The sequence below is a fragment of the Triticum dicoccoides genome, chromosome 2A (genome assembly GCF_002162155.2).
Source record: "Triticum dicoccoides isolate Atlit2015 ecotype Zavitan chromosome 2A, WEW_v2.0, whole genome shotgun sequence".
NCBI lineage: Eukaryota > Viridiplantae > Streptophyta > Magnoliopsida > Poales > Poaceae > Triticum > Triticum dicoccoides.
In genome coordinates, this window is record NC_041382.1 from 738,652,259 (window position 1) to 738,666,328 (window position 14,070).

At 45.2% G+C, this 14,070-nt stretch overlaps 2 protein-coding genes across 2 annotated transcripts; one reads left to right on the plus strand and one right to left on the minus strand.

Annotated features, from left to right (window-relative positions):
- The first annotated feature begins 2,912 nt into the window (after positions 1 to 2,912).
- LOC119356808 (probable sulfate transporter 3.3) lies at positions 2,913 to 8,164 on the plus strand. Its single transcript, XM_037623798.1, has 13 exons — positions 2,913 to 3,371; positions 3,634 to 3,682; positions 3,781 to 3,988; positions 4,117 to 4,288; positions 4,388 to 4,453; positions 5,829 to 5,942; positions 6,043 to 6,159; positions 6,337 to 6,463; positions 6,659 to 6,945; positions 7,030 to 7,220; positions 7,303 to 7,382; positions 7,630 to 7,706; positions 7,802 to 8,164. The coding sequence occupies exons 1-13, from the start codon at positions 3,006 to 3,008 to the stop codon at positions 7,949 to 7,951; spliced, it is 2,004 nt and encodes a 667-aa protein (XP_037479695.1). The 5' UTR covers positions 2,913 to 3,005; the 3' UTR covers positions 7,952 to 8,164.
- Positions 8,165 to 8,341: 177 nt separating this feature from the next.
- On the minus strand, positions 8,342 to 12,847 carry LOC119356807 (wall-associated receptor kinase 4-like). The gene is made up of 3 exons (XM_037623797.1): positions 11,123 to 12,847; positions 9,958 to 10,065; positions 8,342 to 9,566 (listed from the first exon to the last, which is right to left on the minus strand). The coding sequence occupies exons 1-3, from the start codon at positions 12,144 to 12,146 to the stop codon at positions 8,365 to 8,367; spliced, it is 2,334 nt and encodes a 777-aa protein (XP_037479694.1). The 5' UTR covers positions 12,147 to 12,847; the 3' UTR covers positions 8,342 to 8,364.
- Between the last annotated feature and the right edge of the window lie 1,223 nt (positions 12,848 to 14,070).

Consider the following 14,070-nt stretch of genomic DNA (forward strand, 5'->3'; position numbering starts at 1 on the left):
GGACGTCAGATTTTTTGCCGTGAGCATGACAATCCTGACAAGAAACTGTCATGCTCGTGACGGCATAAATTGCCATCCCAGACGTTAGATTTGTCATGCTAAAAATCTGACATCAGATTTGTAGTGGAATCCTCTTTTTAGCGAAAGAGGGGCCGCCACCTCTGATTTCATATAAAGAAACCAAGTGGTCTTTTACAAAACGAACAAGCTACAAACTACTACAACGAAACCAAGAGCCATTTTTAAGCTTACATCGTCTAGGACACGAAAATCCCGGACGCATTGCAATCATGCAAGATCACACATATGATGATATTACATTATGATCGATTATGATGAGATGCGTTCAGTGGATAGCGCCGGTGGAAATTTGGCAACATATCTCCGGTTGGTGGCCTCTATATATGGCACTGGCATGCCTGTCGACGCCACGACGGACAGAAGCTGGGTGGGTGCATATCTAGCTTTGTGTGATCGATATTGTAACCTGAGGTGGGTCACTACTCACTCGCCGGCCGTTCTATCTGACAGAGCACCAAAGCAGTTCACAAGTGATCGATATGATTCACTAGTTCACAAGTGTTTCTTGTCCACCTTCTGGCGGGCAGATATTTCGCTGCTTCTGCTTGCCTTTATGAAAAGAAACTTGATCTTCTGTAGAGAAAGATCGTTGATCGAAACTTTGGTGGTTCCGGCTGGAAAGTTGCTGCGTTTCCAAGGCTCCTGCCGTGGCATGTCGATCGGGGTCCGACCCAATCGATCGATCACAACTTCACAAGCCGGTCATAGAATATTCCGTCAGTCCGTTCGCATATGCAAGTTTTGACCATGGCTGCGGGCACACTCCCCTATGCAGGTATGCAACATACGTATGTACACATGCCAGGTGAGAGGACCTCAACATCTCTACTATGAGTAGCCTATCTAGATCATCTACGGGTTCAACATGCATGGGTGCCATGTACGTACAAACCGTAGGTTAGGCCGTTGGGGAGTACTGTACACTGGTTGACAAGGGGCAACCTTTCTCCTAGGCATAGCTCCCGCACGTCGTCTAGACATGACAACCACAAAAATATGCATTGAAACATGATATCTCTTGGTGTTATTTCTAGAAACTAATATTCTTATCTCTACACTTATAAAAGACTCGGTGATGATGATGTGTTTGTTATCTGTCACTTCTGATCATTAGATATGTATCTAACGACTCTGAGGTAAGTTATGATGTTTTTGCAATAAGACCCCTCTTCTCTGCTCCAATTTGCAGAAAACCCTGTAGTATCTAGAAACCAACCACATCCCTCCCTCACCTTATCGAAACAACCACCTAATATATATTGAGTGCCAAAGCTATAATATTTTTCTTTGAAGTTTGTGAACATGCATTATTCTATTTTGGATCCGTTGCAACACGCGGACACATTGCTAGTTCCTCTAGATATGTATGATATATACTTCAAACAAGTGATGAAGAGCATATCTCTAAGCACTAAAGAGCATATCTTATCTTACATAAAACAAAGTAGATCCTTTCTATTGTCTTTTTTTCATCTCTTCTCTAAGCACTAGGGATGATCGTCCCTTCACTAAAGCACTAGAGATACTCAAAGCGTTAGATATATCTGAGCAATATCCTACAAGGAAGTAATCTGCATACGACGACTGATGTCTGATCTATGTCCGAGACTGACTTTGAATGGCTGTGATCAGAAATATGATGGGAATCATGTCTAAGACTGATTTAATGTTCTAGAATGGATGTTTCAGTTTCTAAACAATGGATATTGTTCCATTAAGGAACACAATGACACTAAGAGAGTATCATGTTTCAAATACATGTTTCCTAAACAAATGGATACTCTTCCATTAAGGAGCACAATAAATGTGCTTGTGTCATTGAATATGACATCAAAAGTCAAACTATATTGTTGGTGGACAACTTTTACGCTAAACCTCCATAGCACCACCAAGGGTGTCAATTGTTCTTGTCAGTTGATATCCTTTTGAAGTTTCTTGTAGAGACTGGCCTCGTATGTGCGCATGAGAAGGATACTAATTTGAGTAAAAGATCTGATATTCAATTCAGTGAGCTCAATTGTCGAGTTTTAATTTTGTCAAAGCAATAAGGGCGCTCTAACCTGTTCTGTGTGAACAAGCCCAACAAAGTTGATACGACAACGACAATTGAGCTACATGTAACACACTGAAACCACAAGATCCCTCATTTTAAGGTCTTGTTACACTAAAAGACCCATCGCCAATCAACAAAAGGATAACATTTCTAGACATTCCAAATCCGTAGATTAGCGTAGCGTCATGCCGAAACACCTTCGGGTCCGCTTTATAGACCATTTGACTATCCTCCTTTCCCGCTAATTGTGTGTCGGATCAAAGTGTGTCTGTTTTTTTTTTTGACACGGTCCATTTATTGTCTTTTGGTATCGCGACTCAAGTCTATAATAATAGATGACACCGGAAATAACTAAAGGAGATAGGTAAAATATATATAGCGGCAGGTGTGAAGCATGTGTAATTTTCAAGAACATAACACACATGAGTCCCTACAAGCATATACATGAGATCATTCAATTGCGATGTCCTCAAAGCAAAAGCGGTGAATGTTTCTCCATCGCAAGGATTGGCGGCATCAAATCCAAGGATCGCATCCGCGGGGAAAACTACGAATTTATCTGTGCTTTTTGCCAAATTATTGAACGCCCCCACCCTACCCTACCCCCTTGTGTTGTGTTGTCTTGTGTTGTGCGTGTCACCTTTGATTCTTCTCTCCCTTTCTCAAGTTGCGTACCACTTTTCTTCTTTTGTAGGTAGCGACCAGCCTCTTCCCATATCTGCCTCGGCGGGATGCCAGCCCAGGCCCATCTCATCGCGTACATATACGGACACACGCGCTGCGCCGTGCAGTGGCCTGATCACTTCAGCTTGTAGCTAGCAGCAACCACCAAGGCCAAGCTCTCTCGGCACAGCCAGAGCAATAATTCCGCATGGTGGGCATGAGCGGCGCCTATGGTGGCCACAGCAATGGCGGCGAGAGCCGGGCGCCCAAGGAGGCCGTGGTAGTGGGGGCGCCGCCGCCGGGGCCGCCGGAGATGGAGATGGCGGGGGCGGTGCACAAGGTGGCGGCGCAGCCGGCGCAGAGCACGGCGAGCAAGATGAAGGGCAAGGTGAAGGAGACCTTCTTCCCGGACGACCCGTTCCGGAGCTTCAAGGGGCAGCCGCTGCGGGCGCAGTGGGTGATGGCGGCCAGGTACCTGTTCCCGGTGCTGGAGTGGTTGCCCGGCTACTCCCTCTCCCTCTTCAAGTCCGACCTCGTCGCCGGCCTCACCATTGCCAGCCTCGCCATCCCCCAGGCATGTCTTGCGCTCGATCTCCGCTCACTGAATAATCACTCCCGCCCAAAAAGATTAGCTGCTGCAGTTTCGGTCTAAATAGTCTTTACGAATGAGGTTTGCGTTTCCGGTCGCACGTATAATGCATCCAAATGAGATATTTAGGCTGCAGTATTTGGAAGCTAGCCTGTGCGACGGTGCATGGTCAATCAATCTCCGCGCGCGTACCAACAACCCGTGACCAACCGCGCTGATGGTGCTCTCCTGTTTGTGTTCTTGGCAGGGTATCAGCTACGCGAAGCTTGCGAACCTGCCGCCGATCATAGGCCTATGTACGTCTCGTATACACACACATGCTTTTCTATTTATACCTAGCGTGTACGCGTACGTGCAAATAATTAACTGTACGTATGTACGTGTGTGTGCGCAGATTCGAGCTTCGTGCCGCCGCTGGTGTACGCGGTGCTGGGGAGTTCGCGGGACCTGGCGGTGGGGCCGGTGTCGATCGCGTCGCTGATCATGGGGTCGATGCTGCGGCAGGCGGTGAGCCCGTCGGCGGAGCCCATGCTGTTCCTGCAGCTGGCCTTCACGTCCACCTTCTTCGCCGGCCTCGTGCAGGCCTCGCTCGGCATCCTCAGGTACGTGCGTACGTACGTGGCCTGTCGGTCAGCTGCCGGCCACGTCTCTCTCATAGTCTCATGTGTGTGTGTGTGTGCATGCACCGGGACTGACACGATACACGATAACAATGGATGTGCTTGTGTAGGCTGGGGTTCATCATCGACTTCCTGTCCAAGGCGACGCTGGTGGGGTTCATGGCGGGCGCGGCCATCATCGTGTCGCTGCAGCAGCTCAAGGCGCTGCTGGGCATCGTGCACTTCACCACCCAGATGGGCATCGTCCCCGTCATGGCCTCCGTCTTCCAGCACACCAACGAGGTCCGGCCATCTCTCAACCGTACACATGCATATGCACACGTACGTGCACGGTGCATGCCTAGCTAGATAGCTAATGTTTTCTTTTGTGCATACGTGCAGTGGTCGTGGCAGACGATACTGATGGGCGCCTGCTTCCTGGCGCTCCTGCTCGCGGCCAGGCACGTGGTACGTACTATCCCGCCACTGTGGTGCACCGTTGACCAGCGCCCAAAGGCACCAAATGCTGTTTCTGCTCTGCTCCAACACGCTTTGTCTCCTCTGTTACGTTACGTACGTACGTTCGTCGTGCACAGTTGACCGGCGCCGATCGGCCTGCTGCCCTACGCGCCAAAACGCCCAAATGCTGCTGCTGCTGCTGCTGTGTTCCGCTCTGCTTCAAGACAACTTTATCTTCTCTTTACTTTATATTTATTCATATCATTATTGCGTTGTCCGTGTACCAGTATACGTCGTACGTGCAGCTAGCTGTGCCTGTACGTACGTGCCGTCGGTCGGCTGGGCTAGAAAATTCTAGGAACGCCGGGTACGTGCCAGGCCACATATGTACGCATGTGGTCGTAGTCGTGGTCGTTGATGATGCGAGATGCATATCTCACTCCGTCCACGGGAGGACGATGGGTAGATGTGTACAATACGGAGTAGCACCCGGTGAACGGATGGATGCACGCCTCCGGCAGTGTTTTACTTTACCCGCAATATATATAAGATTTTTGATAGTTGACAGGGGGAAAAGGTTAGTAGTACGGGTCGACGTCGTGTTCAGAAAAGAGACCGCGGGAGAAAAAGCGGGCGGGCGGTGACTTGTCACGTTCGATTCGCGACGAGGTGGACAACACCGGCCAAGTGGTCATCCGCAGTGACGAGGGACGTTCACTGCAACGTTGGACCATTGTTTCCACTCCCAGTCCCAGCTACCGCGACCTTCACTTCACTGAACCTGCAGCATTCTAATCTCAGCTGCACAGCTGAATCACTGAAGCTATATATACTTCTGCAACCTACAAAGTCTCAACTTTGCTCTGTGCTTCTGCAGTTACATTTTTTTCAGCACTGACCTCTTTCCAAATGAAATACTGGTTGGGAATAGCAAAAGCCCTTGAGCCACACTTTTAATAGCCAGTGCTGGCAACAGCCCTGTTTCACTCTGCTTTCGCTCAGAAACTGACAGCCGGCCGGCCTTCCATTTCCAGAACCTAAAACTAAATCTACTCACTCTTGCAACCGTCGAGCCTAGCTTAGCTAACTCCTGCAGTGCTGCTGGCAACCTTGTCCAGCCCGGTTCATTCTGAGTAGTAGTAAAGTTCTTGAGGCATCCTGTACTTACCTACTTTGATAGCCGGTGCTGATGGCAAGCCTGCCTATCTCACTTCATTCTTGACTGCTTTTGCTATGGGCTTGTCTATGCTGAAACTGGCAGAGAATTTTCCTTTTTTTTTGTTAGAACCTAAAATCAGATCTGTTTCTTATCCTGCAATTACTGATTCTGACTCCTGCACTCGTACTTACTCGTCTGATATTCTGCGTGCGGGTGTGGATGCAGAGCATCAGATGGCCAAGGTTCTTCTGGATCTCAGCGTGCGCTCCCTTGGCGTCCGTCATCGTGTCCACCCTGCTCGTCTTCCTGTTCAAAGCGCAGAACCACGGCATCAGCATCGTAAGAGATCAACAAAGACTGAACAATTGTTCATATTTTTTACAACTGTGTCATGCAACATGATGGCAAACAACAAATATGTGAATCTTTTTTGCCGCAGATTGGTTCGCTCAAATGTGGCCTGAATCGCCCCTCATGGGACAAACTGCTCTTCGACCCGACATATCTTGGACTCACCATGAAGACTGGCCTCGTCACCGGAATCATCTCCCTTACGGTATGCTACATATGACCCTCACACTGCACTAAAAAGATTCACCGGAAAAAAAAACTCTAACACACTTCAAATTGGAAAACTAAAAAAGCGCATCAAATTGGAATTAAGTAGCTGCAATGTATTTTTCATAGCCAGTGCCACTGAAACTCTGAAGTGCCCTGAATTTTGCTCTGACAGGAAGGAGTAGCGGTTGGTAGGACGTTTGCTTCACTCAAGGACTACCAGGTGGACGGAAACAAAGAGATGATGGCCATCGGGTTGATGAACATTGTGGGCTCATGTACATCGTGCTATGTGACAACAGGTAGCCTACATTTCTGGACTTGAAATAACCTCCAATATCCTCTTGCATTCCTTGTAGAGAAACTGAAGGATCAATACCTGCGTAGGAAGGTTGTTTTTTAGATAATAATAGAAGGACAAGCCTCCCGGGCTCTGCATCATACGATGCACACAACTAGAGGTCCAAAGCTTGATGGCTCTCTATTATTTCTAACAGGAGCATTCTCTCGCTCTGCTGTGAACCACAATGCCGGCTGCAAGACCGCCATGTCCAATGTGGTCATGGCGCTGACGGTCATGGTCACGCTGCTGTTCCTCATGCCATTGTTCGTATACACGCCGAATGTTGTCCTTGGAGCAATCATCATCGCTGCCGTCATTGGCCTGATCGATCTCCCTGCTGCGTACAACATCTGGAAGATGGACAAGATGGATTTCCTCGTGTGTCTGTGCGCATTTGCTGGTGTCATCTTCATCTCGGTCCAAGAAGGCCTCGCGATTGCGGTAACCAACATATTGCTTATTTTTCTATAGAGGAAGTTGCTACTTTAATTGCTTGGTAGTTACTGAAATTTATCAAATATGCAGGTTGGTATATCGATATTTAGGGTATTGATGCAAATCACGAGGCCAAGGATGATGATTCAGGGCAATATCAAGGGAACAGATATTTACCGGAACCTCCATCAGTATAAGGAGGCCCAAAGAGTTCCTGGGTTCTTGATATTGACAGTTGAGGCCCCCATAAACTTTGCAAACACCAACTATCTGAATGAAAGGTAAAAAGAAACTCCTATTACTGGACAGAAATGTTGAAGTCAAACTGCGGAATAAGTTACAATGCAATACTTCCATTTGTAGGACTAAAAGATGGATAGAGGATGAAAGTTCTTCAGGGAATAAACAAAATGAACTCCGTGTTGTAATCTTGGATCTATCAGGTTAGTGACCCCCGAGATTTTTGTTTTGTTCGCTTCACATTTTAGCATTCTTATTCGTATTATTTAACTCAAGTTCAATAAACCATATGGATGCACCTCAGTGTTAGCTTTCTACAAGTAGCTGAAAGCATGGTTGCAACTAAGTGTTAGATCAGGCCTTAAAAATGATATATTCAAATTAGTTGATGATGTTTATCAGAAATGTAGTGTTTTCACTGACGCATCATACATATTTTCCCTTTTTCAGCTGTCCCTACAATTGACACAAGTGGCATAGCATTCCTCATTGACCTAAAGAAATCAACAGAGAAACATGGCCTAGAGGTATACTCATCATATATATGAAAAGTTAATATCTCTTGTTCACAAGCTATCAGTCAAGTTATGTGACAAATTTACCTTTTTCTCTCCCTTCGCAGCTTGTACTTGTGAATCCAACTGGAGAGGTCATGGAGAAAATACAACGAGCGAATGATGCACACAATCATTTCAGGCCGGACAGCCTGTATTTGACCACAGGGGAAGCAATCGCTTCACTTTCTGGATTTGCCAAGATGGCAACACCTTAGAGTGGTTTTGCTGAATTGCCATTTTGATCATCTGATTGCAATGTTAAATTTGCATTGCCTTCTCATCAGTGAAAGTGCCTGCAACGAAGCATTTCACAAGTTTGTTTGTAGCTATCTTCAGTGCCCTTCAAGTCTATGTGATGGAAATTAGGTGCTTGAAATATGTACATTCATGGTTTCCCATCAACATGAGTTCTCGCAAACTTTTGAACTTCGGTGTCAAGAACTAGTACATGTTTAACTGTAGAAACTGTAACCGAATTACCTTTATTTACTTTCACATGGTTCTACATGACCCATTAGCATAGATCATACATACATAGCTATAATTCAGAGTTCCCAATTGACACTTGATATACAGTATGACACCAAACTAATAACAGTAACAGCAACACTACACCATGTAAGCAAAATCATCTTGGAATTTCAGATGAATGGATGAACTCTTTTTCCAAGCTGTACAGCCTAGTTCCTTCGCTGCCTTTGCTTCCCTTGTATGACTGAGCATTTATAGCACTCTGGTTCACTCTTGTGATCTGAGAACTGAGATTGACCTTTAAGTTCTGCACATCTTCAAGTGTTGTCTCCACTTGTCTCATTGTAGGCCTTTCTTCACCTTTTAAACTTAAGCATGCTTCTGTGAGTCTTGCAATCACCTCAGCATCTTCAGCCCCTCCCTCCTCAACAATTTGTGTATCTAGAATATCTAAGAATCGATTATCCCTTATAAGTGACACAAAATGAGATGCAAGGCTTGTGCTTTCTGACGAATTAGAAGAAAAAACTGGTGTCACCCTCGTCAGTAGCTCTGCTAGGATAACACCAAAGCTGTAAACATCGCTCTTCTCCGTGAGTCGACTGGTATAGTAGTATTCAGGATCAAGGTAACCATAAGTTCCTTGGACGGCTGTAAGTATTCCTGTCTCATCTATTGCAATTGACCTTGAAGCTCCAAAATCTGATACTTTTGCTGTTAAAGTATCAGTAAGCAATATATTTGCGCATTTGATGTCCCTATGGTATACAGATATGGAAGCAGCAGAGTGCAGATATGCAATAGCCCTTGCAGTTTCCAATGCAATTTTCAATCTATCTTTCCATGACAAAGGGTTCTCACTTTGGCCATGGAGATGATACGATAGAGTTCCATTCGATATGAACTCATAGACTAGTAGAGGAACTTCTGTCTCGAGGCAGCAGCCAAAGAGCTTCACCACATGCCTATGGTTTGTCTGTGAAAGTATGACAACCTCATTTATGAACTGGTCGATTTCCCTTTGAACTACAATTTTGGCCTTCTTGATGGCCACAACACGTTGATCAGATAAGATGCCCTTATAGACTGTGCCATGCCCACCGCCGCCAAGGATCCGATTATGGTCAAACTTGTTGGTTGCTTGCTCTAGCTCTTCTAAGCTGAAAATTTTCATCTTTTCGGCTATATCTTTGTTCGAAGAGATTAACTGTTGCAGAAGCAATCCATGGTTTTTCTTAAAGAACTTCTGTCTGAACTTCTTGGCTCTTTGTTTCTTGAGTTTTTTTGTGACTTGGGCAACACCTAGGACTGAAAACAGTAGGCTAAAACCAGCAGCAATTGCTATTATGGTAATTAGACCTGCAGAAAGCAAACGTAAGAATGATAGAACAGTATATGTTTTGTTCACTTCAAGAAATCAAGCTGCTGCATTGAATCTGTTTCAGACTACTCAACTATACCATAAAAAAGGTTTTCTTGGTATATAATATCTACTAGACCATTCATATTGGAAGTACTTTATAGTCATTCTTTTGTTTCTTTTTGTTATCCATGTCTGACTGATCAACAATCCTACTGATGCTTTGAGTTAGCATTAGAAATAACTAACTGTAAAAAATTTCTAGTAAAACTTACCTGTATATTAGTTCAGGGGCAAAAAACTAAACTCACAATAGTTGACGAACAAAACATGGACTTTTCTCTTTGTAATTGTCACCAACAAAAGCCTTATTGAGTGTGTTTTCTGTACCTGGTAAGTTGATGATTCTTTTCTTTGCTGAGCATCGGTATGTCCCTGGCATATTGATGCAGGTCCCATGGCAGGGATAAACACCTGGCTGTAGGCACTCGTCGATATCTGAAGGAAAAAAAACACTGTTGGAAAGCAAGGGGGTTTATAAATTGAATAGAAAAAACTAAGATAGCACACGTGCATGTTCTCTCGTAACGTTATAACTACCGCAAGTCCGCAACTATGTAAAGTAGAACCCAGCAGAATCTACAAGTAACATACCTTGGCACCCATCAGTGATGTTAGGGGTTGCCCTTGTATCCTCGAGTCTAGTATCAGAGTAAAGGATAGTAGTTGAGTCTAGTTTTTTTTTTTTGGCTAACATAGTGTACATAGGTTCTTACAGGTTGGCTGCGCCCCCTCCTCGAGTTTAATTCAAAATCCTTTCCAAGATTCCAAGCAAGGAACCTTGAAACGACTACCAATAAACCGTAGTGACCAGTGGCGGAGCTTGAGCCCAAATCATGGGGGGGCATGGGCTGAAGGGGAGGCAAACATAACAAATTTCAGCTTATTTTTTATGGAAAATAGGCCTAATACCAAGAAACATATGCATGGTTTCTTGTGAGCTAGGGGGGCCATGGCCCAGGTTGGCCCCCATGAAGCTCCGCCACTGGTAGTGACTAAAGTTGCAGGGCAGAATTTCTTTAGCAGGATGGTATGTTATATTGGGAAGATGAAATTTCATAGGTAAGACAGTCTTAGCTCTTACTAGAACACACAATAATCTTTGCTAAAGTGGTTGAACTGCCTCATCTTTTGAGTTTGACATAACAGACCACATTTACTACATGGTGACTGAACTGGTTAATGTGATCTTCTTGTGTTACAAGGGAACTTAATGGATGAAATTAATTTTACTTCATACATTATTCTTATCTATTAATTCACATGTTCTAACTTAACCCCCACAAAAATAGAAGCTCCCTTTTCTCTCGGAAGAGATTCTAGGATTGAATTTCCTTTTAGAGGTTATTATTAATTATCATGAGATTTGCTTACCATCAGAGCCCAAACTCATGAGTTTTAATTTATACTCTCCCACACAAATATAGATATTAGATACAGTAAGAAGTGTCAGCCACTGGATGGAAAATAGGGGGAGGTGAGTGTGTAGCGGTACCTTGGCATCCCTGACGCATGTAAGGATTGCCTTCGTATCCGTCCAAGCAACTGCACCTTATTGCAAATCCATTAACGTAGGTAACGACGCTGTTCAAACTTAGGCATCTCCAGTGAGAGACATTAGGATCGTAGAACACTATATCACGGTCTCGGTCTTGTTCCAGCCACCAAATTAATACGGTGCGTACGGCTACGGGGCTTAGACTTCCCCAATGGTGGTCATAAGAACCGAAGGTGTTATTAAGCATCATCCCCGCATTCCCGTTGAACCACTCGCGATCGACTATGAACGCGGCCACCGACTCCGACGGTGTGTCCCATGCTGGGTACACGACCTCCGTATCGTGCACCAAATGCTTGAACATCACCTGGTACACGGCCTCTGTATTGTCCAAATCACCCTTGAACATCGTCCGGCAGCAGCCAACGCCCGAACACGAGGTGTACTCCTCAGGTTCGGTGCCCGGAGACCTATCGCACAGCGCGGCACAGGCACTGATGTGCTCCGGAGCGCTGCGAAAAGGGTCTGGGGCAACAAGGTAGCCGATGAAGTTGCATCCGATGACCACGAATACGTTGTGCTCCGACGACACGGCGAGCTGCTGCCCACTGGTACCCGTAAGGCCACCGACCCACGAGCCATTGGAGTTTACGAGAGATGGCGTCCGTGTGCCGTTTCTGATAGGGTCGGACCATGCAGCGCGCACGGTCTTGCTCTGGACACGCACCGTGCCATCCGCCAGGGAGATGGCGTCCACCTCCACGCCATCGCCCAGGAGCAGCTTCGGAGGGTGGCGTGTGTGGTCGCAGGTGAGGTTGAAGCCCGCGTGGAAGCAGCCTTGCCGGAAGCCGAAAGGGTAGGGGACGGTGACCCTGCCGCAGGCTTCCGGGCAGCCAGGCAAAGCTAGTGGGACAGCGGCGACTGTTGCCACGATGAGCTCAAGGGCCATCAGCGCTGGCATGACGAGCTTTGCTTGTGGCCTGCGAGATACAGGCTTACCGGAAGTTGCATGAGCAGACATGGTGTTGCTGTTAGGTTGGCTTGGCTTGGGAACTAGCTAGGCAATGGTGATACTCGTACTAGTAATTGATCTCCTCTATAAGTTGTGTAGAATACCTTTCATCTTTCTAAGTTGACTCAGCTCAAACATGTCTATTTAGTGCTACAAGGAAAACTCTACCGTAGCAAGAAGGGAAGGGGAAACGAGTGTGGCATAACATAATCAGTGATGTGACAATTTTCGGGTTTACATGGAAGCTCGTGTCCAATTTGTCTATGCGAATAGTGATGGGAGCATCGATCGCTATGCCGGTCACTTGGTCGTCGCACCGTGCCATCCAGGGCATGGAGATAGATACCCCATGTCCTATGCTGATCCTATGCACTATGCCTATAGTGATCTCGGCCACAGGTCTCCACGCAACCAGCCAGTGGCAATTCGAAAACCTCGAGAAAAGGAAATTACCTCAATGCTTCTCAGCACCCGCCTAGGCGCCATCGACCTCCTCTCTGCGGTGCGGGGGCTCACCTGAGCATTTCATCAAACAACTCGCCTGCCCAGCCAAGATCCTCGCCTAAAACTCGAATGGCCTCACGAAAGGGATCGATGTGCAGCTGCGCCACCGGATGCGTGCGTACCCGCAACGCTCGCCGCGCTGGCCTGCCGCCGGCAGCCAGGCGCTATGCCGCCGACCAGGCCCCAATCAGACGACCGGAGCTGCATTTTCTTTCTCCCTCAGTCTCCGGTGCTCTCCCGCGACTGACTAGGCGCTGTATGGACTGACCAACCTGCTTAAAAGCCCACGTCTCGCCAGTACCGATTACCGGCTAGCAGTTCGCTCTTTCTTCATTGTAATTAGGTTTTATGGCTTTTCTTTGTTTTTCTAATTTCTTTGTTGGTTTTATTAGTTTTTTTAATACATGTCTATCTTTTTGCAGTACATAATTTACATTCTTAGCGCACATGTGAAACATTTTTTTAATACAAGTTGGATATTTTTAAAATAAATGATGTATATTTTTCTTAAATACATGAACAAATTTTCAAGTACACGTTATGCAGTTTTTAATAGCAACAAACATCCTTTTTAAACTACACAAACATTTTTAAAATTTTATAAATATTTTTAAACACATGAATATTTCTTAACATATCACATACATTTTTAATGGAAATAAACCTTCTTTAATCTACGTGAATACTTGTTTCCATTGTACAAACATCTTTTTAAATGCTACTGACATTTTTCTAAATGCAGGAGTATATTTTTAAAATATCATCTACATTTTTGTATTGATACGAAATAATTTTTTACATTGTGTAGACATTTTTTCAAAACATTCACATACATTGTTTTTGAAGCACAGGAACATTTTTTCATTGTCACGAACAGTTTTCTTGAAAGTTATCAACATTTTTTAAACTCCGCTAAAACTTTTTTATACTATCTTAACATATTTTAAATTCATGGTTTTTTGAATATCTAAGTAAATTAATATTTTCAAATATATGCATTTAAAATATAAATAAAAGTAAAAAAGAGAAGAAAAAAAAGGTAAAACATAGTTAAGTGATGTTAGTGTGGCGACCCACGTCCTTACTAGGCCAACCCACCAGTGGCCTGTAGCCTGCTCGCGGGTGAGGCAACCGTTTGTCGCTATAAGCGAGACATAAACACGCTTCGGCTGAACTGCTGAAACTGCAATTCTTGTGTTCATATTCAGGTTAAAGATTATTATTCTACGAGCTTGTAAGATCTGGTCATCTTAACTTTCCAGAACTTCCCGTAAATCTCAACCAAAAATGCTAGACTTATGGAATTAGCCTACACAAAGATCGCCCCCCTTGATTATACTTTCTGTAAACCTGCTCCCTAATTTCAACCCGGCCCCTGCCGATTTCAACGACCCATCTGCTTTCTTCCACATCAGGTCATAAGTGAAAG

Coding starts and splice junctions, on each gene's coding strand:
- LOC119356808 (XM_037623798.1), top strand. CDS start 3,006: ATGGTGGGCATGAGCGGCGCCTATGGTGGCCACAGCAATGGCGGCGAG. Junction 4,454..5,828: donor TGCTCGCGGCCAGGCACGTG/GTACGTACTATC, acceptor GTGTGGATGCAG/AGCATCAGATGGCCAAGGTT. Junction 6,946..7,029: donor AAGAAGGCCTCGCGATTGCG/GTAACCAACATA, acceptor TCAAATATGCAG/GTTGGTATATCGATATTTAG.
- LOC119356807 (XM_037623797.1), bottom strand. CDS start 12,146: ATGTCTGCTCATGCAACTTCCGGTAAGCCTGTATCTCGCAGGCCACAA. Junction 10,066..11,122: donor CATGCGTCAGGGATGCCAAG/GTACCGCTACAC, acceptor TTTTTCCTTCAG/ATATCGACGAGTGCCTACAG. Junction 9,567..9,957: donor AAGAATCATCAACTTACCAG/GTACAGAAAACA, acceptor TGCTTTCTGCAG/GTCTAATTACCATAATAGCA.